At 36.1% G+C, this 27,484-nt stretch overlaps 1 protein-coding gene across 7 annotated transcripts in view; it reads right to left on the minus strand.

Annotated features, from left to right (window-relative positions):
• Positions 1-21,981, minus strand: part of LOC127986815 (hemicentin-1) — a 159,527-nt gene extending 137,546 nt beyond the window's left edge. For 2 of the 7 annotated variants that reach the window (XM_052589074.1, XM_052589073.1), the window contains exons 1-3: positions 21,749-21,975; positions 21,300-21,605; positions 19,594-19,890 (exon numbers count right to left, since the gene is read on the minus strand). In XM_052589074.1, the coding sequence (XP_052445034.1) occupies positions 19,594-19,890; positions 21,300-21,605; positions 21,749-21,821 (676 nt within the window). In that variant the 5' untranslated portion in view covers positions 21,822-21,975. Of the gene's footprint in view, positions 1-19,593; positions 19,891-21,299; positions 21,606-21,748 lie in introns of all 7 variants that reach the window. The other 5 variants (XM_052589069.1, XM_052589067.1, XM_052589072.1 and 2 more) reach the window with 4 other exon arrangements.
• Between the last annotated feature and the right edge of the window lie 5,503 nt (positions 21,982-27,484).

Below are 27,484 nucleotides of genomic sequence, written 5' to 3' on the forward strand. Positions count from 1 at the left end.
ACTTGCTGTTTACAATCAACATCACTGAAGAAAAGAGAAACACAAGAACTACAACTGACTTTAAGCACAGCCTTGGATGAAATCAATTAAAAAAAAAAAAAAAAAACACTTTGCCACCATAATTGTGGTGAGTATTTGCTTCAGTTGATATCTTGAGCCTTTAAGCGGTTTTCACAAATTTGCTTCTATACAATTGCATTATTGTTTTGAAGCAAACATTTGTGCAATGCTGATACAACTCTTGATCTAGCAGGTGACTTATGCTTTTGATGACTGTATGATCTTGATTAAATTTCTTGATTATATGAGAAGAGTTCGTGGTTTAGTTGTTAGAGAGAACTGCCGTGAATTCACTGCTCTGTCTGGGCACTTTGGATGGGTTAAATACAGAATATGATTTCTGAGTACGGGTCACCACACTTAACTGTATGTCACTTTCACAAAAAAGAGAGAAATCTCATTATGCAAATGCAACCATATAATGCTTTATAACACTTCAATATTAAGAAAATAAATTGTATTTAGACATTTAGCCATGAACATTTATCATGTGATCCTCAACAGTGGTGAAAATTATTATTCATACTGCGGTGCATTATGGGAGTAACTCATGTATTGCAACATGAAGCATTTTGTTGATTGTAACCATTGTAGAGATTCATATGCTGGTTCTTGATATCTGTGTGTGTCTAAAAAGCACCGGAGTTCAAACTTTTATATGTGTTACAAATAAAAAAAAAAATCTATATCCTGTAAATATTAGAGCAATGCTTTTTTTGTGTGCATGCTGTAGTTTCACTGGAATTATTCAAAACCTAGACTTGTGATAAGAAAGAAGACAAAAATATTTGAGATATAGTTAAAGCAGCTCATTGTAACTATATGTTTTTCATATGTCACAGTTCTGTCTTCTCCACAACAACCCATGCAGAGCTACAGAGAGAGATCTAGCACAACAAGTCAAGGGTCAAGAGCACAATTAAACCAAACACTGATCTCCGTGATGGTGGCATCTTTTTAACCAATAAAACATCCACATCTGATCCTCTGTAATTCTCAATAACAGCAAGTGTTCATCACTAATGCACATTCAATAGTCACTTAATTATCTCATTAACTTTAACTCTTTGAGGACTTGGGATTTAACTTGAGAGCCGTTTGTGACTTGGAAGGAATGACTTGGTTCCTCCTCTGGTGAAATCAGCTGCTGGACTTTTACTCTTTGGCCCCTGGACTTCCCAACTCTGTACAAAACTGGTCTCTTAAGGTACAAATCACAAGGGTACAGCACCAGTGACAAGCTATTGTACCCCTAAAGGTACAATTATGTACTTTATTTTCTGAGAGTGTACCCTCAAGGTTACAGCTTTTGTACCCTTGGCATAGGGTACATAAAACACCAACATCTGATCCTCTGTAATTCTCAATAACAGCAGATGTTAATCATTAATGCACAATCATCATTTAATTAGTCACTTAATTATCTCATTAACTTTAACTCTTTGAGGACTTGGTATGTGACTCAAGACTCGTTTGTGACTTGGAAGGAATGACTTGGTTCCTCCTCTGGTGAAATCGGCTGCTGAGTTCATGGGTGGAACAAAAATATGGCAGGACTTTTACTCTTTGGCACCTGGACTTCCCACCTCTGGTTGTCGTGTAGTCAAGATCCTTGTCTGTCGGCGGCCTCCCTCTGTCATCTACAGTAGCGCGCCAGCGCCGTGTCAGGCACGATTCTGGTGTATAAAGACCATAGACTGTATAAAAACACAGAAAACGCGAAGCAGCCGCCACGCAGCAGAACCGCCATGCTCACGACACGCAGCCAGTGTGGAAAGCCAGTGGAGGAAAAGTTGGGTAAAAATTGATTATCTATCAATAAATTAAGCTTTAATGAAAGCACAGACTTTGAGATGATATATAACTAACGTTACAGTGATGTAGTCTACTACGTCCCTTACTACAAATAAAACCAAAAAACCATGATTACACAGCAAAATCTCCAGTGTTAATTTAACACTCTTGAGTGTGGACTCATATAAACACTGAAGCAGTGTTAAAAGTAACACTGAAGCAGAGTTGAAGTTCATGAGATAATTAAGAAGTTAATTGAGTTATGATTGAGCATTATTGAAGACACCTGATGTTAACAAGCAGACTCACAAAACGAGAAAATCACAATTTGTCTGTCACCATTATAGTGGTCAGTGTTTGCTTTAGTTGGGATCTTGAACCTTCAGTTATTAACTTTAGACTTTGTGTTGCTGTGGTAACATAATTAATAACATGCAGACCAGGGCAAAGGCAATCATGTGTGCTATTGATTGTGGTTTGAGCTAATTGTCATGTAGTGACCTGAATGCGTAAGTTCAGGTTTCTTTAATGTATACATAAATTAAGTGGGGAAAAAACCAATAGAAATCCAGCATTTTTTGGCATAATGTTACATGTTTTTAAAAGTTAGTTTTACATAAAGAAAAAAAATCTTTAGTTTAGATACACAGACATCAAGAATCAGCGTGAGCATCACAACAACGGTGACCATCAAAAAAGCTAGCCAATGTTGTAGCCAATAAAAACTCATCCATGGCTCCCATCATGCATTGTGGCATGAATAATTTATGAGCTGAACTGTCTTTTTAACTTTTTATTCTAACAAAATTTTATTTTTGCTGTTTTTATGTGAATTTTTAGTATCTAGTTTTGTGATGTTCAGAGTAGATCTGTTTATCTGGATATGCTGTTTGTCACCATTGTTGAGATTCATACGCTGATTCTTGTTATCTGTGTGTGCCTAAAATAAACACTTTTTAATAAAATAAAAAAAAATCAGAATCACTTGCAAAAGATGGCTACAAAATGTATAGAAAATGCAGACACTTTCATTGTGGAATCAAAGCTGTTACAATCAATAATGGAAGTTTTATTTAGAGAAAACACTGTAAATTAGTTAAGTAACTCAGGTCAAACAACAATTACATTAAAACATAATCAACATCACCCGATGACTTTTGCTCTTGGCTTGCCAAACAAATTTTAAATATAAAAAGCCACAAGCCAAGATCACAAGTAAAGCAAACACTGACCACTATAATGGTGACACACAAATTGTGATTTTTCTTGGTTGGTAATTATGCTTGTTAACATCAGGTGTCTTCAATAATGCTCAATCATAACTCAATTAACTTCTTAATTATCACATTAACTTCAACTCTGCTTCAGTGTTACTTTTAACACTGCTTCAGTGTTTATATGAATCCACACTCAAGAGTGTTAAATTAACACTGGAGATTTTGCTGTGTACTATAGTTAATCCATGGTAACCACAAATTAACCATGGTTTTGCTAAATTAACCATAGTATAACCATGGTATTTGTAGTAAATCTGTGGTTATACAAATGGTAGTCAACACGCCAAAAAACCATGGGTTACTACAGTTTTACTATAATAAAACCATGGTTATTTTTCGTAAGGGGTGATACGTTACCCACTTTTAAAAAGCATGAGGATACGTAACAACTTCGTTTTGTGTCAGAACTTTCACACATTCATTCATAAATTCACCCCTATGTGTTGTAAAAGCGACAGGGATTGAATCGCGGAAATGGAACTTGTTGTATAAAGCAGAACGTAACGGAATTCAGCCATTTTTGAATGAATAAATCAAAAGTAGAGCATTTAATCAAATCTCGATATGGACTAGTGTCTCCAATATTAAAGGTGTTCAGTACCGTCGCAAAAGAAAAGTAAAACAAAAAAAACAAAACAAAACAAAAAAAAAAACGTTGGTTTGACGTTGGACGTTTGAGGAGTCTCAAATTTAGGGACCGTCTCTAAAGTTACATGAGATATTGGTATACACTTTTCTAACGTCAGTAGCATTTGAGGAGAATGACTTATAGTCCTAAAAACAACTGTAATTGTTCATGCAGGTGTCAGCTGTAATGTACAATTGAATTAAATGTTTGATATTTATTATAATAACCTGTAAATCATACGTAAATTATGCTACTGTTTCACATGTATTATAATGTGTTCATTTAGGTGTCAGCTACAATGCACACATTATACATTTTTAATATAACATAACTTACAACTTACAAACATAAACCATGGTTTTATCATAGTAAAACGGCTTAATTTCCTTTTGCATGAATTCTGAATGCTTGAGACTATAAAATAAATTAGAGTCATAATAAAGTTATAGCCACAGGTAAATGTCGAGAGCTACAATTGTGATTTGTAAATAATATAATTTATTCATTTAGTTTTTAATTTGATTAAAGTTCTTTTTTCACCCCTATAGTAGTTTCCATTTTTTTTTCCATTATCATATTTGAGGAAGGGGGGCACAACAATACAATCCTGCTTATGGGCACACATCTGGCCAGCAGCGGCCCTGAAGGTGTTGTTATACACATCTCTGGGAATGTGTGCTGTACTACACATGCACACACAAACACACGCATTCACACACACACTCTGAAGCACGCGTGGTGTTTTCAGCTCTAAACTATATTGATGCATGATGTAGGCTGCACATGTGCACGTCAACGCGCTATGAGAGGATTTCACCATTTCATTTGATAAAACTATTGTCATTCATTCATATCGCATACACAGACTGACAGAAACGGCAATGTCTTTACGACAACCTGTCAAAATAAAATTTCGGTAAAACTTTGAAGAAATTCAAACTGAAATCTAGTACTATTGCACAGTAGAGTATGCTATACTTCAAGTAGGCCTATTACCTAATAATAATAGTTAATTAAAAAACAGCAACTCTGGTTACAACCCACCAAAGTAAAAGTTTGGTCTAACTCAAAGAAATTATCTAAGAAATTGCTTAGTAAAATATAGTTAAAAAATATCTACTAAAACATTATATTAAAGGAATATCACACAAGTTTTCATAGAAGTTTTAATTTAAGCTTGCCAAAACAATAACACCATATTTTTCAAAAACAATTTCTAAAAGTACATTTGTATTTGGGCCTATAATGGTTATTTATTTATTATTATTGTCAGCTAATAAAACCTAATCTTCAGGGACCATATTCATATAACATCTAAGGTTAAATGTAGCTCTTAACTGCTTGAGTTAGATGGTGATTAACACTAAACATTAGAAAATCAGTTGAGTCTCACCAGCTGGAAATGTCAATGGCTGTTAAAATCTTGTGTTTCTTATAATAAATTGAAATATTGATAACACTGAACCTTTTATAATGCTCTTAATTACATGTCGATGCATACTGTATGCATAAGTGAGTGTGGTGGTGCTTAAGGGGTATGGTCACTTATTCCTTATATGAACTGTTTCAAATGCAAGACATTGATTGCATGAGATTAAGTTGTAAATGATAGCCTGTGTCCTTTTGTAGTGTGCAGATATATTTATCATCAAACTGTGATAACTGTGACTAAATTCAGTATATATTCCATATGTTGCCACCCATCAAAAATTCCTGCCCCCTTCTCGCCACCGCATCAATATTTTTCTAGATCCACCCCTGGGGATGAAACAAGGGCGGAGCTGAGCAGGTGGGTGTGAACCTGAGACCCGTGGTGACGGATTAATTGATAGCTGCTGTCAGAGTCGCTAAAATGCAGAGTGACTGTAGTGACGAAAGTAGCTTTGCAACAGAGTGTTCATTTGAAGTAGAGGACTTTTCTCCCCCACCATCACCTGACGTAGAGGATATCGAGGTGTCTGTGGCCTGAGCCATATCAATTCGAGCTGCTCAAACTGCGGTCTTAACTCCCACACCGCGATCAGCAATGCGTCACTTTTCAGCGCGAGCTGTGTGGAGAAGCCCATTTCCACCTCCATTGCCTTGGAGAAGCAATCCCACGTAAAATGCATTTTGCACACTCAAGCTCTAGGCGGGAACTTGCGGTCTTCCAGGCCAAGTGCATGCAACCACTGGCGCCTAATTTTAAAGTCTGCTGGAAAACTATGCAGTCCAGCAGTGCTGTCGCAACCAGCAATACTGCACCTACCATCCTGACCACTGTACTAAATACAGATAAATCTACGCCAACTTGAAGCTATGCTACTAACTATGCTTCTAACAATACCAACATTACACTAACAACTATGCTAATTAACTACATAGGCTACACAAAATAATCTAAATAAGTATATAAATGCTATGCTAAATAGATGCTATAATAGTCTATCCTGGTCGTTTTCAATACTAGCAATTCCAACTACTGACTGGCTGACTCACTACAGTAATTTTGACGGAACAAGATGGTTTTATACTGCCAAGGGTGTGGTAGCTCGTTGCAAGGGGCGTGGTGAGCTGGAAACTGCTTACGTCATCTGCCACCGCTTACGTCACTTTCCACCACAACATCCAATAGAGCCCCTTTCACACTGCACGTCGGACCCAGCAAAAGCTGGAACATTGCCGGGTCGCCTTCTGTGTGAAAGCAAACATGTCCCGGGATTGATTCCGGCATTGAACCCGGGTCGTGGACCTAGTTCAACCCGGGACGAGCGCTGTGTGAACAAAATCCAGATTTAATGCCGTGTCGAAGTGATGACGCGCGTTAACGCGCGACTCTTTTACCGGCTGTTTTGAAGGAAGATCAACGTTCGCGATGAAAAAATATGTGCAAACTGTAATGAAGCAGAGATCAGTTAGTTCCTCACATTCTGCACGCACATATCACAGGTAATCACTGGCAGTGTAAAAGTGCAAAATCTAGCGACCCGGGAACAATTGCCGGAACACTTTACCCATGTATTTGCCGGAATGGCAGTGTGAAAGGGGCTTAGGAAAAATCAACTGCAGTAGCCACCGTTCAACCTAAAGAAGGCAGCACTTAGACGTTTTTACAGCATATATTGTAGAATGAAAACACTTTATATTCAAATGTCAAAAAAGTTACTTGAATCAATGAACAGCACTAATAAAGCCCCATTCTTACAGATCATTAACTAAAAAAAAGTTGGTTTAAGGTTTAGTTACTCTTTAATAACAAGGGGATTTGAAACAACATTATTTATTAAACACAATGTATTCAGATGAAAGTTTGCAATATTAACTAATCATTCACAAGCAGTTTTTTAGAGCCCACATTTACACTTCTTTAATCAGAATCCTAGCTATTCAGTGTATTTAGTAAAACAAGTCAAATCAAATTTAAGTACATTTTTATTAATCCACGTAAAATCAAAACCTATCACAAAAGGTCAATGAATCTCTAGCAGAACTGACAGTGCAATGCAGCAGATGAACATTCCTAAGCAATTTTCCAATATGCTGGATCCTTGATGACTCTACAAGGGGAAAGAAGAAATGGTTTACTGAAAAGTTTTAAAAAGGACCACTGCCTCATTTTATACCATTCCTTTAAACCAGTGGTTCTTAAACTTTTTATACAATGTACCACTTAGGAAAATATTTGTCTCTCTAAGTACCACCATAAGGAGCAACATTAAATTTCAGCAGCGTAGTAGACTAGCATGTTGCTAGCATGATTTTACCATGATTAGAATGTTTGCCAGCATGTCACTAGCATTTATCTAACATGATTAGCATGTTGGTTGCTAGCATGTTGCTAGCATGTTGCTAGCATGTTTCTAGCATGACTAACATGCGACTAGCATGTTGCTAGCAGGTTTAGCATGTTGTTATCATGTTTCTAGCATGACTAGCATGTTGCTAGCATGATTTTAACATGTTGTTGGCATGTTTCTAACATGTTTCTAGCATGTGACTAACATGTTGCTATCATGATTTTAGTAATGATTAACATGATGCTAGCATGTTTCTAGCATGATTAGCATGCGACTAGCATGTTGCTATCATGTTTCTAGCATGATTAGCATGTTGCTAGCATGTTTCTAACATGATTAGCATGTTGCTAGGATGTTGCTAGCATGTTTCTAGCATGATTAACATGTGACTAGCATGTTTCTAGTATGATTATCATGTTGCTAGCATGTTTCTAGCATGACTAGCATGCGACTAGCATTTTGTTGGCATGTTTCTTGCATTCTTAGCATACGACTAGCATGATTAACATGTTGCTAACATGTTGTTAACATGTTTCTAGCATGATTAGCATGCAACTAGCAAGTTACTAGCATGTTTATAGCATGAATAGCATTTTGCTAGCATGTCGCTAGCATGTTTCTAGCATGATTAGCATTTTGCTAGCATGACTAGCATTTTGCCAGCATGTTTCTAGCATGATAAGCATATTGCTAGCATGTCGCTAGCATGATTCTAGCATGATTAGCATGTTTCTAGCATGACTAGCATGCGACTAGCATGTTGCTCACATAATTAGCATGTTGCTAAGATGTTTCTAACTTGTTTCTAACGTGACTAGCATGCGACTCGCAAGTTGATAGTTTGATTAGCATGTTGCTAGAAAGATTTTAGGATGATGATTATCATGTTGCTAGCTTCTTTCTGGCATGACTAGCATGCGACTAGCATGTTGTTAGCATTTTAGCATTTAGCAGACTCGCAAGTTGATAGTTTGATTAGCATGTTGCTAGCATGATTTTAGGATGATTAACATCTTAACATGTTTCTAGCATGACTAGCATTCGATTAGCATGTTGCTAGCATGATTTTACCATGATTAGCATGTTGCTAGCATGTTTCTAGCATGACTAGCATGTTGCTAGCATGATTTTAGCATGATTAGCATGTTGCTAGCATGTCGCTAGCATGTCTCTAGCAAGTTTGATTAGCATGTTGCTAGCATGATTTTACCATGATTAGCATGTTGCTAGCATGTTTCTAGCATGACTAGCATGTTGCTAGCATGATTTTAGCATGATTAGCATGTTGCTAGCATTATTTGAGCATGATTAGCATGTCGCTAGCATGTTTCTAGCATGATTAGCATTTGACTAGCATGTTTCTACCATGATTAGCATGTTAATAGCATGATTTTAGCATGATTAGCATTTTGCTAGCCTGTCTCTAGCATGATTAGCATGTTGCAAGCATGTTTCTAGCATGATCAGTAAGTTCCTAGCATGTTTCTAGCATGACTAGCATGCGACTATTTGTTGTTAGCAAGATTTTACCATGATTAGCATTGCGACTAGCATGTTGACATCATGATTTTACCATGATTAGCATGTTGTTAGCATGTTGCTAGCTTGTTTCTAGCATGACTAGCATTCGACTAGCAAGTTGCTAGTTTGATTAACATGTTGGTAGCATGATTTTAGCATGATTAACATGTTGTTAACATGTTTCTAGCATGACTAGCATGCGACTAGCATGTTGTTAGCATGATTTTAGCATGATTAGCATGTTGTTAGCATGTTTCTAAAATAACTACCATGTGACTAGCATGTTGCTAGCATGATTTTAGCATGATTAGCATGTTGCTAGCATGTCGCTAACGTTTCTCTAGCATTATTAGCATGTTGCTAGCATGTCGCTAGCATGTTTCTAGCATGATTAGCATGTTGCTAGCATGTCGCTAACGTTTCTCTAGCATTATTAGCATGTTGCTAGCATGTCGCTAGCATGTTTCTAACATGATTAGCATGCGACTAGCATGTTTCTAACATGATTAGCATGCGACTAGCATGTTGCTAGCATGATTAGCATGTTGCTAGCATGTTTCTAGCATGACTAGCATGCGACTAACAAGTTGCTAGTTTGATTAACATGTTGCTAGCATGATTTTAGCATAATTTACATGTTGTTAGCATTATTTCAAGCATGACTAGCATGCGACTAGCATGTTGCTAGCATGATTTTAGTATGATTAGCATTTTGCTAGCATGTTTCTAGCATGATTAGCATGTTTCTAGCATGTTTAGCATGTTGCTAGCATGTTATTAGCATGACTAGTATGCGACTAACATGTTGCTAGCATGATTAGCATATTATTAGGATAGACAGACAGATAGATAGATCCAACCAGATCTCAAACCAGTCTGAAAAGATATAGCACACCAAGTCAGAACAGTATGAAGGTATGACCCGAGTTTGGAGTATGTAGCTTGGAACGGTCTAGGAGTTAGTGTCCAAAAAGAAGAAGAAGAAGAAGAAGAAGAAGAAGAAGAAGTTTAAATAGGATTTCAGTAAGTTGGCTTTCTGAAGCCAACTTAATAAGAATATAAACTGTCACCACTTCAACATTAACACTGTACTGTGCTTACATACAGGTAAATAATAATACCATTTTTTTTTATTATTTAAAATTTGTTGTACCAAAAATCAAATAAAAACTGTACTTTACTTAAATGTAAAACAACAACAAAAGAAAAAAAAAGAAAAAATTAATTATAATGTATTAACATTAATTTATATTTAATAGTGATTCCTCTGCTTACCACTAGAGGGAGATTGAGTACCACTAACGTTACTGCTACTCATACCACACTTCGAGAACCACTGCTTTAGACAATCTTTAATTCATTTAAATTGTATTGACATTTGTGATTATCCAGAAAACACAAACAGAGTATGTTATCTTTGAGATAATTGTACGATTAAAAATATAACACACCTAAAGCATGGCATTCACATCAGAAAATTTTGATAAAAATCTCAAAAAGACAGCCATTAACAAATTAACAGCAAGATCAGATGAGCAGCTAATTTTAGCATCTGTGATACAGAATACAAAAATACAATCAAACATGTATTTATCTTCTGCAGGTTATGTCCTTTACCCTATAAACTCTGGTAACGTTATACTTTACAAATTTTGAAAGGTAATAAGATTTAGATTTTCTTACCTGATGTTTGCAGGATCTCGCAGATCACATCTGACCCGGTGTTCACATTCCAGTTTTTGTTCTCCGTTGATGTCACAACTCAAATTTTCTCAAAATAAAATTTTAACAGGCAAATATAAAATAATTTGTGACCAGCCGAACAGTTTTAATGAGCAGCATTTAAAAGGGCCTATTATTGAATAAAATCACTTTAAAAAATAATCGTACGTAATTCAAAACATTTGTGTGTAATTTTAATATACTCGTACGTAATTTAAAACTATTGTACGTAATTCTGTTTTTTGTCAGAGTTGGATTCCAAAATCTACGGCCACGACAGTTTACAGATACGCGATTTTGTGTGTTTTTTAGAGTACAACTCTAAAATGTACGACTGTGACAGTTTACAGACACGGCGCTTGTTTTCACCATAGACAGTAAAAGAAATGGACACAGCGACCCCATTGGAACTCAATTGAGACAAATGAAGCCCAGTTTTAGCGTTTTTTAGCACTTCCGTTTCTGACCCGCAGACTCAAACGAAGCTTGACGACGTCAGCAACCTGTCTGCCAGATGTAAATCCTCTAAGTGGCTGTGCGTGCAAACTGCCATCGTTAATCTTGCAGAGACGGCGAGCTTGAGCGGGGAGTTCTTTGTCGTGAGTGAGCAGGAGTAAGTATTCTGATTCATTATTTTGTATAGTATTTTAAAATGTAACGTCAGTACGCCATATTAGGTTAATTGCCTGCGAGCTTCTCCTCCTGTCTGTACGGTAATGCGACAGAGAGCCGAGTGGTTATGATGCAATCGTTAGCCTATTTTTTACAAAAACTGTTTATACGGGGCCATAGTGTAACATAGAAGGTAATGGAGCCCTTTATACATTGTCGTGTATCTTTAGAAATAAATAATGGCCAAACAGAGTCTTTAAGCGCCTCAGATGTAAAGTTATTCGCTGTCAAAATGACGCCAAAATGAATGGGAGTCAATGGGAATGCTAACGCAAGTGAAGTTCTGCTAAAAGATGGCAGCCCCCACCCGACTTCAACTTCCGGTCGAGTTCCTTGCCCCTTGGTTTTCACAATAGCTCTGTTACACACACAACATGCGAAATTACGACTACGAAATGCGGTGTGCGAAACGGCTGTCAAATATACGTCATCAAGGTCACAGGCATTACTATCCAAGGGAAGATGAATCGATTCAACGAAGTGCGCATGCGCACCACCAAAGTTTTAAACCACTGGCGCCGAAATGGCGGATCAGCAGCCAAGCGCTCACACCTCGTCTCAGGTAAGTTAATTATTATTATTATTATGTTTTAATCTGACATGTTTAAGTAGGGGTCATCAAACTTGTTCCAGGCGGTCATGAGGTCGGAGCTAAACTCTGAAGGACACGGGCCCTCCAGGACCGAACTTGACGACCCCTGTGTTTAAGGGTTAACGTTAGTTATAACTAATAACAGAGAGTATCAATATTACAGAAATAGTAATCGTTTGTTAACATTGATAAATGGTGCATAATCTAATTAAATATGTGCTGATTTGCATAAATACCACAACAGATCTGTCTAGCCAGGTGAAAATGTCTTGTTAAATTTTGTTGACAAATAACAGTAAAATGCCTTAATATTAAGATCTGAGTGGAACCCATTTAGGCTACCCATGAGCATTAATACAGAGAGGCAGGAAGAAGTACTTTGGTTCCTACTTAGGCTGGTTCTTTTATTAATTTTTAAGAGATTATATTTGGGGCTGTTTCTGGGGGACGAGTCTAAGGCAAGAACATGAGACAATAGTAAGGAGAATGCAGAAGACAAAAGGTAGGCAAAATAAAAAGTAGATCTCCAGAAACAGTCCCACGGACCAAACTAATAAAGGCAGGTTTCTAAAGTACTTCTTCCTGCCTCTCTGTATTAATGCTCACGGGTAGCCTAAATGAGTTCCATTCAGACCTTAATATGAAGTATTTTACTGTTATCAACAAAATCGAACAAGACATTTTCACCTGGCTATACCCAATGTTTAGATCTGTTGTGATATTTATGCAAATTAGCACATACATACAGAAAGAAATGACTAAGTGTAAGTTAAATTGTTTTTAAACCATTGATTTATCGCTATCAACATAATCACGCACAATATTGTAGTAACAAGATGTTGTAATCTTTATTTGCTGGAAAATGACAATCAGTCAAGTTTGTGTTTTAAGCACATCTGACACAACCCTAAACCTGAAATGTAAAGCAGAACGTGCTCCACTCGCAGGTTATTGTAGAATATGTAAGCACACTGCCATATGCATAATTTATTTTTGCACTGTTAATCAATTTTACATTTTCACTTAGTGCAGGTTAATGTAAGGAAGATACTGTACTAGAGATATTAAAATCCTTTTTGTATTTCTTCACTGCCTGAGCATCATCTTAATGTTTATGAAGTTCAATGTTCTTATTATTTTTTATATCTAAAGCACCTTGTTCAGTAAGTATTTAGATGTTTTTTTTAGATCTGTCACGGTCTAAGCATGATCTGTTTCTGTTGTTCTGATGAAGGAAACTTTTGATGGGGAGGATTCAATGTCTGTTGAGGCACATGTGAATATGCTACAAAGTGAAACACATCCCGACACATGGACTGTCAAAGACCACACGACAGTAACACTCTCCTGGAGACGCTGAGAAAGCATTGAAGGAATCTCTGTGGAGGATGTACTCAAAAAATACACATACTTCAGGACACCTACTGGAGTGAGTATGTTAAAGGAAAAAACTCATCAACTGTAAAATAATATTGTTTCATATCTTTTCAGGTAATATTCTTCTGTACCTTTTTAGCCCATCTGTTAAAAATTTAAAGCAATAGTTTTAGAAAACAATGTAAGATTTATCAGTGTATACAAGAACATGAAATGCATGGTATATTGTGAACCTTATACATTAGCTTCTGATTGTTTCTGCAGTTCTGCAGTGTATGTAGCTACACTGTCTGAGCCAAAGAGGATGCAACAGAATCTGATGAATCTGAAAAGTGTTTTCTTTTTTTTTCTTTTTTTTTTTGTTATTCTTATTATTGTTATTATTCTTTTTATTTATTTATTTTATGAAAGGGGGACCCGGCTACACCTTTCCTACCATACACCTGATGGATACTGACTGTAAAATGGCAATCACAGGAGGAGGGCTCAGTGTGGTGACAGAAGATGGAACAAATGTGTGTCCGTGCACCAGCCTTGATGAAGCCTTCATAACAGCCTTCTGTGTGTATTCTGCTTTCAACATTGCATATCCACCACACCTGAGAAAGACACTGACTTTCCTTCAGAGGCACATTGTCAACATTAGAAGACGGAGACAAGCACTGTCAGTAACTTTACTCTGAATGATTAGCCTCTTGTACTAGATCCTCATGCCTTGACTGTACCACTGCCCAAAGTGCACACGAAGGACATTCACTCTTTGGAAGTTATTCCAACATGTTGGAGTGGTACATGCACATGAACCAAATAGCTTGCTCTATTCTTTTTCTATTCTATCTGTTTTCTTTTTATTTATTATATTATTTAAAAGCCCTTGCTACGTGTACTGTGTTAAGCTAACTAAGATTTGTTATAGCACTTATATATCATTGCTCTTTTTGTTGTGTTTGATTGCTTCCACTCTATCCTCATATGTAAGTCAATTTGAATAAAAGCGTCTGCTAAATGAATAAATGTAAATATTAGTCTAACCTGTGGTATAGATGAGTGCCAGTCAACTTCTTTCTGATTCCATTCTTTTAGAAACCATGCACAGGAAGCATATGTACTTTTGTTACTCAGTGAAGACTCAGTAGTACAGTTGTATTATAATATAATGGAGAAGTGTCTGGCTACAGACTTGCACTCTCAGACATTTGCGCTTCTGTTATTGGATATTTTATTCTACTTACTGGTTACTTATTGTTTGAATCTCTCAACATTTATTTTTCTCTTGTGTAGGTATGGTTGACTGGAAGTCTGTCAGTCCAGATGTGAGGAAGACACACAGAGTAGAGCTGGAGCTCAGCAGATGTGTGATGCTGTAGATACTGTGGTCTTGGAAAGAAGGGCATCTTCACAGATTTCTTTCCAGACAAAGAGTTTGCTGGATTATTTTCTATGTGCTGCTACTACAGAATGAATTAATGAATGGTTTATCTATCTATCTATCTATCTATCTATCTATCTATCTATCTATCTATCTATCTATCTATCTATCTATCTATCTATCTATCTTTTTACTTGAATTGGTGACTGAAACTGAAAGCTAAATAAATGTTTTAGTGGATAAACCTGTGTCTGTTTGCTTAATTGGATAATGTCACTTAAAACAAGAGTACTAAAGTCTTCTGACTAATTTTTAAATTTATTAGTTTTTTTTTTTTTTACTAATTTTTCTCTATCAGGCAAAACCTAGTTTTCTAGTGGTAATACTTTACAATAAAGTTTAATTTGTTGACTGATGTATTAACTAACATTAACTCTGAGCAATGCATTTGATACAGTATTTATTCAACTTTGTTAGTTTATTAAAAATACAGCTGTACGTTGTTTGTTCTTCTTAGTTCACTAATGTTAACAAATACAGCTGACTTTAAATGACTTTAACTTAAGAACATCAAGTGCGACTAACCGTGTTAAGAGACGTTTGTATTCTCAAAAATAATTGTAATCTGTTTTTGATTATTGATAAACAAAGCCCTAAACGTGGTGATTACGTCAGTAAGCCGTTTTGAAGGTACTTTCGAAAGTAATTTAAAATAATATTATTTACATTAAAGCTGTTTTTACATTGGATAAATTTAAATTGGTTTTATAGGATTATGTGTTGAATTTATCGCTTTCTATGAATCTATAGGCCAATAGCGATTAAAAGTATGACTCTTTGTTGAATCGATTGATCTTCCCTCGGATAGTAATGCCTGTGACCTTGATGACGTATTTTTGACAGCCGTTTCGCACCGCATTTCGTAGTCATAAGCTGTGTCCAAATTCAGGGTCTACATCCTTCGGAGGACGCATTTGAAGGATGTTACGTCACAGCGCCGCGACGAAGGCTGTCCAAATTCGTAGGATCCTTCAAATGCGGCCCACAAATGCGTCCTCCTTTTCCCCGAATTAGAAGGATGGGTGTGGTGGATCCTTTCGCGTCCTACCTATCCCATAATTCTTTTCGGCAGGACGAAGCGAGCAGTAGCGGAGTGGGGGAGGAGTATTATTTTCGATGTTTTTTTAAAAACTGGCTTTTCAAAAATATATATTTTCAGTGGTTTTCTAGTTAGGCATTTTGTTTTAGCGTTAAGCATTTTTTTTTTTTTACATTTGTACGTGTATATGTAAAAAAAAAAAAAAAAGTTTACTTTCGTAAACTAGCTTCTTCCTTACTGCCTGTGTGAATATCCCCTTACACACAGCTTATTTGTTAGTGATTGAAACTGTTTTGAACGCTTCTAAGGACGAAAGAGCAGACAGAAGTGTTTATAAAGCTCCAGGGAGAGAACGATGAGCTCTTCACCCGCGTCTTGCTTAGCCCTGTCATGGTTGCTAGGCGACAGGATATGAGCAACGGAGGGAACTGAAAGAAGGGTAGGCTGTCCAAATTCACAAACACCGACTTCCGGTTTTTGCGGTCATCGGAGGACCCATCCTCCTTCAACCGGGTAGGAAGGATCCTAAGGAGGATGCAGACCCTGAATTTGGACACAGCTGCAATTTCGCATGTCGTGTGTAACAGAGCTATTGTGAAAACAAGCGCCATGTCTGTAAACTGTCACAGTCTTACATTTTTGAGTTGTACTCTAAAAAACACACAAAATCGCGTATCTGTAAACTGTCGGGGCCGTAGATTTTGGAATCCAACTTGACAAAAAACAGAATTATGTACAATAGTTGTAAATTACGCACGAGTATATTAAAATTACACACACATGTTTTGAATTATGTACGATTATTTTTGACAGTGATTTTATTCCATACCTATTGGGTGAAAACTGTTCAAATTAACTGGCATCAGGAATCAATGGGCGTGGCTAATTAGTCTATAAACAAAACGCTGTAAATGACGCGCACTCAACCAAAACAGCATTTCTTACGCCGTCATATGGCAACATGAGCGCCGTAAAAATCTGCGTTTTTCATGCACCCTAAAACTCTAAAGCACTATTCGGACGGGACTAGTTTTCTAAACTACGTTTGAGTTTAGATTCTTGCCACCTGACGTCTGTGATTTTCATGTACCAATTCGGACGGGACTAGTATCTCCGTGTTTATTACAGAGGTGGGAGGGTCTGATTTGTGCATCTGGGCGTCACAGAGATCACGCGCTCTGTTTGCGTGCATTGCATTCATTCAGAATGATTGCCTTAGTATTATTACACAATAAATACTAAATGGCTAGTATAGCAAAACCATGTTAATGTGTGGATCCTTTAGTTTAACTTGTTTTTCTTTTCTTTTCTTTTGTTTTTATTAAATGTAATTAAAACATTATGTAACTGAGTACATAAATGAACCTGAGTAATCTTACCTGATGCGGATATTACAATAGCCGGTATTAACAGTTTACGCGATCTTGCTCTTGATTTTATTATTTGTATTATTTTTTTATTATTATTTATTTGCCGCTAAGCAAATATATGAAACATGCGCGCGGTAAGAGCATCTACGGTAATTCACGTTGGCCAAAACACACAAGGAAACGCGTTGTGAAATAAAATATCACCGGCAATCACAGACATTCGCATTCGGACGGGATTAGTTTTCTCAGAGGATCACTGAGTTTGCTGAAAAACGGTAGGTAATTTGCTCTGGAATTATCACAGAGGTTGTGTGAGAAAAACACAGACGTGGCAGATTCGGACGGGATTAAAATCACCAAGTACGTCTGTGAAACGCAGATTTCTCTAACGACCCCCTGTAAAACTAGTCCCGTCCGAATAGGGCTTAAGTCTTTAAAAGCCCTATTCGGACGGGACTCGTTTTTTCTAAACTACGTTTGAGTTTCTATTCTTAACACCTGACCTGACGTCTGCGATTTTCATGTACCAATTCGGACGGGATTAACATCTCCGTGTTTATTACAGAGGTGGGAGGGTCTGTTTTGTGCATCTGGGCGTCACAGAGATCACGCACTCTGTATGCGTGCATTGCATTCATTCAGAATGATTGCCATTAGTATTATTACCAGGCGGCAAGGAAGTCGACCGGAAGTTGTAGTCGGCCGGGTGCCGTCATCTTGTAGCAGAACTTCACTTGCGTTAGCATTCCCATTGACTCCCATTCATTTTGGCGACACTTTGCCAGCGAATAACTTTACATCTGAGGCGTTTAAAGACTCCTTTTGTCCATTATTTATTTTTAAAGATACACGACAATGTATAAAGGGCTCCATTACCTTCTATGTTACATTATGGCCCTGTAGAAACAGTTTTTGTAAAAATAGGCTAACGATTGCGTCATAACCACCCGACTCTCTGTCGCATTACCGTACAGACAGGAGGAGAAGCTTGCAGGCAATTAACTAACTTGTTTTCCTTATTTATTAATTTTTTTGTGTGTGTAGTAAGCTAAACCTACCGTATGTTTAAATTTCATAAAGGTGCATATGTAATTAAAACATTATGTAACTGAGTGCATAAATGAACGTGAGTAATCTTACCTGATGCTGATATTACAATAGCCGGTATTAACAGTTTACATGATCTTGCTCTTGATTTTATTATTTTTACATTATTATTAAACATGCGCGTGGTTAGAGCATCTACAGTAATTCACGTTGGCCAAAACACACAAGGAAACGCGTTGTGAAATAAAATATCACCGGCAATCACAGACGGACGGGATTAGTTTTCTCAGAGGATCACTGAGTTTGCTGAAAAACAGTAGGTAATTTGCCCTGGAATTATCACAGGGGTTGTGTGAGAAAAACACAGACGTGGCAGATTCGGACGGGATTAAAATCACAGAGTACGTCTGTGAAACGCAGATTTCTCTAACGACCCCCTGTAAAACTAGTCCCGTCCGAATAGGGCTATTGACCTATTTTCGCATGTTGTTTATGCTGTTTGTAATTACAATGGCGTATTTTGCGGTGTAAATACTGTTTAAAACGCTGTATTTGAAATTATATTTATTTTAGTGTTTTTTTCTTTTTTTCTTACTTAATTTATTAATTAATAACTTATTTTGTTGCTGAGACAGCATCTTTAATTTCAGTTAAAGTTTTTCATCTAAAAATGTAATGACATTTTTATTTAAAATTTTATTTTATCTTAGCATTTGAAAAGTTTTAGTTAACAATACCCACACTGACATGTTATTATATTACGTCACCCACATTTTTACTCTCTTCTGTTAAAAAAAAAAAAAAACGGTTTTCTTATATTTTATTTATTTGAGTGACTAACAACAAATCGAAATACGAACAAAAAGTAAAAAGAGAACTGACAAACTGTTTGATTTGATCATTATTAGCCTATTATTGTTGTTGTTGTTATTGTTATTGTTTTGTTTTTGTTTTTTGTTTTTTTGTTTTTTGAAAAATTGAAAAAATGAAATTAAGCTAGACTATTTTTTTGGTGGGTAAAAACAAATAAACTTAGACTATGCTTTAATATTTCTTTCACATGCATGGGCCGCATTAGGCCTATTTTAGTCTGATTATGATATAGCCTATTGTTGATTTTACATTGCTATCTTTACCTGAATCGAGCCACACGTTGCATCTAATCTTCTTTCTTTCCTATCAATATAGTTACCTGGTGCCTTTGTCTAGTGCTATTTTACTGATACCCTACCATTTATAGCAAGAATATGAAGAGGACAACAGGAATAACATGGTTATTCTCTACTCACCATAAACCGTGACATTGAATATCTTGATTGATTCCTTAAACCCAATAATGGTCTTTAGTTGATAAAGTCCAGAGTCTGTGGTTCTGGTGTTTGTGATGGTCAGAGATCCAGTCTGATGATCCAGCTTCAGTCTGTCTTTGAATGTGTTTTCATCATAATATTCTGAATTGGGCACAATCACTCTAGCGATGCGAGTGCCTTCAAACCTCCACTCGATCTCATCATTTCTCTGTATGTTAGTAAGATTAGGGTTTAGAGTGAGAGAATCTCCCACTGTCACTGGCAACTTCTCTACATCTGTGTGACCAAACCAGGAAGAATAAGTTTAATAACAGTTAATAAAAAATAAAAAATAAATTAACATTACATTTTCACTCTGTGATAGAAGTTCAGACATAACACATGCAAATTACAATGACAACTCATTACAAACTAAATAAGTAATGTGCATCATCACAAAAAGCTTTCGATAAAATTATATACAGATTGAAAAAATATCTATAATATGAGGTTTACAAAGAAGCTTTTCAGTCAGTGAAAATTAAAATCTAACTCTGTGCATCACCATTCATATAAAAAAGTCTGTCACCGCACTTTCTGTATGTCAGGGGTCACCAATCATGTTCCTGAAGAGCCAGTGTCCTGCAGAATTTAGCTCAAAACCTAATCAAACACACCAGAACTATATTACGGTCTATGACTAGCTAGGTATACTTGAAACTTCAAGGCAGGTGTGTTGAAAGTAGTTGGAGCTAAACTCTGCCTGACACCAGCCCTCCAGGACTGAGTCTAGTGACCCCTGGTGTATGTGAAACACCTCACATTACGACTAGTCACATGACATGAAAAGTAATATTTTTGAAATCATTGTAATAAACTTTTATTATGGTAACACTAGTCTATATTGACTATAGTTATCATTGCTTCAAAAATATTAATAAGAATATAAACGGTGCAAGATTTTCCTAAATCCTAAAACTCTACCAGTTTTATTTTAAAAACAATAGCTGTAGTAAGTGTGGCATATAAACTATGGACATTTTTATGATGTTTGTCAGGGAACTTTTCTAAAGTTTGTGTTATTGTGTGAGGCATTGTTCAGATATTTTTAGTTAGTTTCTAAAGAGAGTCATTTACTGACAGAACATTTCTCACTTTAAGGGCTAATGTACAACTACTTCCTACTGAAAATTTTGACTGTCATTTCCAGCTGAACAAACCTGATTCCTGTCTTTTCGACTTTGGACCACAGTATGCTAGTCTTCTGAAGTAGATATAGGGGTGTAACAGTAATAAACACATTCGGTACGTGTCTTTCGGTTAGGTTCGGTACGAATGAGTTCCGAACAAATAGGTTTAACCACTGTACACGTGGAACTTTAAAGGGGAATATACAGCTTTATATAACCTATTGTTACTTTTGATTAAATTCTGTCCATTTTATCGTGAAATTACCACAATTCAAACGGAGCGTGAGTGAGCGCGATATCACCCCTTCCTATTTTATCTTAACTTTACGTTACTATACTTTATTGTCCACAAGTGAAAATGTGTCTTTGGCTGCACAACATATTATAACAAAACCAAGTAATAATAATAAATAAAATAAAATACAGTACAATCAACATTTCACTTAGCATGAACATAAACACATTAGGCTATGAACATATAAATGAAAGCTCAAATTACACTTATTCTCTACTCACCATAAACCTTGACATTGAATCTCTTGATTGATTCCTTAAGCCCAATAATGGTCTTTAGTTGGTAAAGTCCAGAGTCTGTGGTTCTGGTGTTTGTGATGGTCAGAGATCCAGTCTGATGATCCAGCTTCAGTCTGTCTCTGAATGTGTTTTCATCATAATATTCTGAATTGGGCACAATCACTCTAGCGATGCGAGTGCCTTCAAACCTCCACTCGATCTCATCATTTCTCTGTATGTTAGAAACAGAGAGATTATGGTGTAGCGTGAGAGAATCTCCCTTCATCACTGGCAATAACTTATCTGCATCTGTATCACCAAACACACGAGAAGAACGAGATCAGAAACAGCTAACTTAACTGAAATCCCTTTAAACATTTTTCAACAGTATATTACTCTGTAGCTATTAGAAGTGAAAAAATAAATAAAATAAAAACGTGTTTATAACTTACCAGTCAGAGATAAAAAACAAAATAAAGAGAACAAGATAAATGTGCAAAAAAGCATCTCTTTTTGAGGTAACATCACTCTACAACCTTAAAAAAATATTTGTACCCAAACTTCGCAGTTTAGTTTCGTTTACGACATTCCACTCACAATAAACGGCGAGAACTCATAATAGTATTGTAAATAGTTTACAATATAGCATTACTGTAAAATGAAGAAAGCAAATTAATGTAGAATACATGAGTCCACATGAGACATGGCGATCGGCTAATATAGAGAAGCACCCGGCTGCAGCCTGCACATACACGTGCAGCCCCGCCCCATAACTAATCTGATTGGTTCGATCGTCTTTCATAGACATACATGATAATAAATGTGTTGTTGTAGAACAGAGTGTTGATTAAAAAGCTAAAAATGCGGTGCAGTTTTATAAAGCCTTCATTATAATGCACAGAAGAAAAAAAATGTGCCTCCCTGCTGAAAAAAATAAAATAAACAGCTAATACCAGCCTAAGCTGAAAAATACAGGTAAATTCGTTCAGGCAATTTACCGGTATGAGAAGTTGTAACATTACCAATAAATTGCAGGAATTCTGCTGTGTGTGAACGCAGAAGGAAAATTACTGGTATGAGCACACAAGTTCAGAACGCGGTGATGTAAGACATCTACTCTGGGCCAATCATAACAATGTCCCTGCTTCTGCTTGTGTGAGTTTTTGGAATAACATATTTAGTGACATAGAATGGGAAGAGTTTTGGCTTCTTCGACAAAAATTCTTCTAATCTAATAAAGTTGTTGAAGTCTCAATTAAAATTATACATAATTGTTATCCAATAAATTATAAACTTGCTAAATTTAACAATAGTATTTCACCCAATTGCTCCTTTTGCCTTCAGTATGAAGAAACGATCAATCACTTGTTTTGGGACTGTACTTACTGTAAAGTCTTCTGGATTGATTTTTCCAACTTTGTTAAGAAATATTTATATCCAAACTTTTGTATAACCCCCAAAATTGTGTTTTTTGACTGCTCTTTGAATTTGAAACCCTTCTCACTGTCAATATATTATTACTTTGTTGCTTTATTGTGCTAAATTTTACATTCACAAGTGTAAATTTTCAAAGAAAACTCCCTACTTTTTTATTTTCAGGAAAGATTTTGATATGTATGTAAATTGCTTAAGAAGCTCTAATAATTCTATTGCATGTAAGACTCTTTCATGGTGTAAGTCTTATAAGCTAACATAGTCTGAGTATTATTTGTAACCCTCATTGTCTCTTGTTCTTACTTTGTCTTTGTAATTGTATTTGTTGTTGTTCTATTGCATAATAAAAAATAAAAAAAACAATGTCCCTGCTTACACACTACGTAACAGTTACGTAACGTACTGGTAATTTTTGGTAATTCCATGACTTTTTGACAACGTAACTATGACGTCGCATGGCCGTAATTTTATTACCATCACATTACCAACTCACAACGTCGTCAGTACGTCCTTCCAACGTGACCAGATAGCCAAGAACGTCCCAGATAGGTCCTCTATTGGTAATATATTGGTAACTTCATGACTTACTGGCAACGTAACTACAACTTCGTATGCACGTAATATCATTACCATATATATTTTTACGTTCTTTATATGCTCTCTGAGTATAGAGCCAGTTAAAAAGTGTAATTAAACTTCAGACACAAGATTAAACGTTCCTTAAAGATAAAATATGTTTCTTTTCACCAAGTCAGAATATGGACATGCTTTTAATATATAGTGACGTGACATACTGTACAGGCGCGCGCTTCCACAACTGACGCACCGCGCGCACAGTAGTGACAAGAAAAGAGTTGTGAAACTTTCTATCTCGTAAGGAGTTATGAACGTGAAATAATGACACAGACTGGCTACACCATCTCATCTGCAGCAGAGACTGTTGTATCAGAAGGACAGTGCGTTTGTTTGAGGCACTTTTCACTTTAACTGTGTCTGACAGGAGAATTAGCTTTCTGAGGTTAGTTTTACAATTTATAATAATTAACTAGGTGGATAAAATGTATAAAACAAAGTAAAAACAAAAGTCTAACGTCGCTAAAACCTTTTTTTATTATTTTATTGTCTTTATTGGCCTTCTAGCCATTGAGTTACCATGGCAACGGCGTACACATCAGCTGATGGAGAGGAGAGGACTCGTCTGACATTTTCTTTTTCTCGTCAGTTATACCAAAGAAAAGGCCAACAACTGCGACAGATTTGTTAAGTAACACGTTAATATCATCCACAGTCTACTTTAAGTACTTTTTGTTAATATTTATACCTCTGTGATTATGGTATTTTTCCTGAAATGTCAATCTATCAAGTATTATGCTAGCATAGAAACATAATTAACGTTATAGCACATTAGATTTGAGCTCTTATTAATGAAAGTTTGGCCTTTTAATTACATCTTATGCGTAAAGGATAGGTTTTGATTGCTTTGTAAATGTTTTTGATGGTAATTTGTCAATAGATACACTGTAAAACCCGACAAGTTAACTTAACTCAAACCGTTTGAGTAAACAGATTGCCTTGATTTAAGCCATGTAAGTTTTAAAACTTTGCATTCAAGTAATTAAGTGATTAACTAAGTGCTGATTGAGCATTAGTGATGAACAGCTGCTGTTAACAAACAGAATCACTGAAGAAAAGAGAAACACAAGAACTACTACAACTGACTTCAGACACAGACTTAGATGAAATCAACTGAAATAAAATACATGAAATCTCTCAAGATCTGATGAAACAACCCCACAAACAGCATCACCAGCTCCACTTATTAATAACCAGACAGACTTTATTTCTGTCAGACGTCTACAGAAGATCTTATTGAGAATAAACTAAGGTTTAGATGTTGATTTATTGTTTCATTTGAAGTAACCATGTTAGAGATCAGTTTGCTTTAGTTGGGCTCTTTGACCCTTGATTTCTGTCTTAGTCTTTTCTCTGGCTGTTATAACCGTGTGTTTCTAACTCAATAGCCCAGAATAAATGCCATCAGGTGTTAACCTGGACCTAGGTGTAGGTTGTTATACTGTTATACACTGGGGTTAACGCCAACACGCTGCGGCAGACAGAGACACTGAAGAGGGACTTCAGGAGCCTGATCAAGACGGTGCGCCGCATATCGCTTGCATGATGATCATCGTGTCAGGACCACTTCCCACGTATAGATGAGAACATGAAAGGTTCAGCAAACTTTTTGCTTTAAACGAATGGTTATTGTCATGGTGTAAAGAACTGAAACTGCTTTTTGTTAATAATTGGAATCTTTCTGGCAGCGTCCTAGGCTTTTTAGATCTCCTGTTGGACAACATCTCCAGGACACTTTGCTCCATATGACTAGTAAGCCAATTCTCAAATAACTGTTATGATGACTTTTGTTCTACACGCTCAAATAGAAGTACTACTACAATAAAGATTGTGTTTGTTCCAGTGTTAATTTTGACAGGCATTTTTGATTTAGCTAAACTCCACCAAACTACTGTTATAAGCATGAGCCCCGTCAGACTGGTTGTGGCGGAGGTGTTGCAACAATATATAGTGATATTCTCAATGTTACCCAGAAAACAGGATACAGGTTTAACTCATTCGAAATACTTCTGCTAAATATTACACTGTCAGACATGCAAAAAAAATCTAATGTATCTCTTGCTCTGGCTACTAGGGGTGTGACGAGATACTTATCCCACAAGACGAGACGAGACACGAGACTGGGTTCATGAGAGCAAGACGAGATTTTTTTTTTTTTTTTAAGAAATCCTCAATGATAAAATAAATATTTCATTTTTCTCCACTCCTTTTTGGTAGTACATACATTTTCACATCAATTTATTAAACGTAAAAAAAAAAAACATATTTAGGGCCGTAATTTTTTCCCCAGCATATTATTTTTTATTATTATTGTTAACAAATTCTGTATTTTAGCATGTCTTACTATTTGAATGCATAACACAACTTAATTTATTCAATTTATTTTTTCTTAAAGGTAGCCTTATAGATATCATACCTCAAAGTTTAGTTACTGACCACTTCCTTGTATCGTGCATGCTGCATATTACTGATATTAACTATATTTCCAAAATGAGCATTATGAATCTAAGAGCCTTACATTACATTTATAACACTCATTGTTAATGTTTGAATTGTATTTCAGGGCAGTTTGTGAAGACAGATAATCAAGAGAAGTCAGTTCCAGATCCACCTCCACACCAGACCTCTCTCTCACGAGGATTGCTGTCTACTAGCATATTGTGTTCTCTTCAGACTTCGGGGGATGCAGATATTACTCAGGGACATGAACACTAGAATATTGCAAGAATAGAGAAAGTAAGAATTACTTAGGATTTTAGAATTTAATGTTAATTGCTTAAATAGATATATATTTAGATATATTTTTGTGGCAGTGTGAACTGGCCATAATGCTATATGATAGGTGTGAGATTCATTAAACTTGATTTGCTATAATACATCTGTTCATAAGCTATTGCATATTATTTTCAATGAATTTTTTGTAGTGGTTTGGTTAAGGGTGTGATTAGCTGAAGATTATTGTGGGAGCTTGTGATTAGTTGATGAATGTGTGCATTGTTAATGATAATATTTAAATGCAATGTGCTGAGTGCTTACTAAGACTTGCATGTTGTGCATAATGTTTTGACCCTGGATGCTTACAGAAGGGTATAGATATTTAAATATATGGAAATGTATTTATTATTAATATATCTCAATCTATGTGCTTCTGTATGGGCTGAATGCTTTCATTCATATTTCGCTGTATATCCTGTTTTTATTAATAATCTGGGTGCATTACTGTTCATATTTGCTTTTTAATAAATTAACTGAATTCATTTCGAGTATGTATTCATCATTCACAGCTGCTGAAACATCCTTTAAATTAGTTTGGGCATATGAGGACATAAATTAGGTTCAAGTGCTGCGTGTCCGCCCATAGAATAATTATAAAAAAAATTACCAACTGATTACCAGCACACGACCACCGATCCGCGACGTTGCCACTTACTGTTACTTACTGGCAACGTCACAAAGTTACGTTGTGGCGACGTATACGCACCTTTCACTTTTCCACGTCGCCACAACGAAACTTTGGTCACCAGATTACGTCGCAGTTACGTAACAGTTACGTAATGTTGTTAGCAGGGGTGATGCATTCAGGCACTGTTTAAGAAAATAAAATAAATGTCATCCAACTGAAGCGACAGTGAAATTAAAGTGCTTCTATCCGGGCGGATGAAGAAATGTGTCGTCATCTGAGAGGAACTGTTAGAGATGCAATAACTTCTACTTGCAATGCAATTCACAGGACAAAGTCAGGTCATCAATAAACTGAAAACATTGTGTCTTAACTCTTTCCCCACTAGCATTTTCTTAAACAGTTGCCAGCCACCGCCAGGGTTTATGACGATTTTCGCTAAACTTAATAGAAACAGAATATTTTATTCTATGAATATGAACATGTAAAAATAAAGATCTCGAGCCTCTGCTTTTAAACAACAAATACAACTATTTTATTTTATCTTCATTTCATTTTTTTTTATATTGCCACCTGAACATAGATTCTGGACAAAAAGCTGAGAAAAATGAATTTTTATCAAACAAGTGCATTTTCAAGCAGAATACATTCAGATGTCGTTTTCATCATATATATTAAATTTAGCCACTGTAATTTGTTTTTGAGTGGTAAACAGAGTAAC

Source organism: Carassius gibelio, chromosome B22 (assembly GCF_023724105.1).
Source record: "Carassius gibelio isolate Cgi1373 ecotype wild population from Czech Republic chromosome B22, carGib1.2-hapl.c, whole genome shotgun sequence".
Classification (NCBI taxonomy): Eukaryota; Metazoa; Chordata; class Actinopteri; order Cypriniformes; family Cyprinidae; genus Carassius; species Carassius gibelio.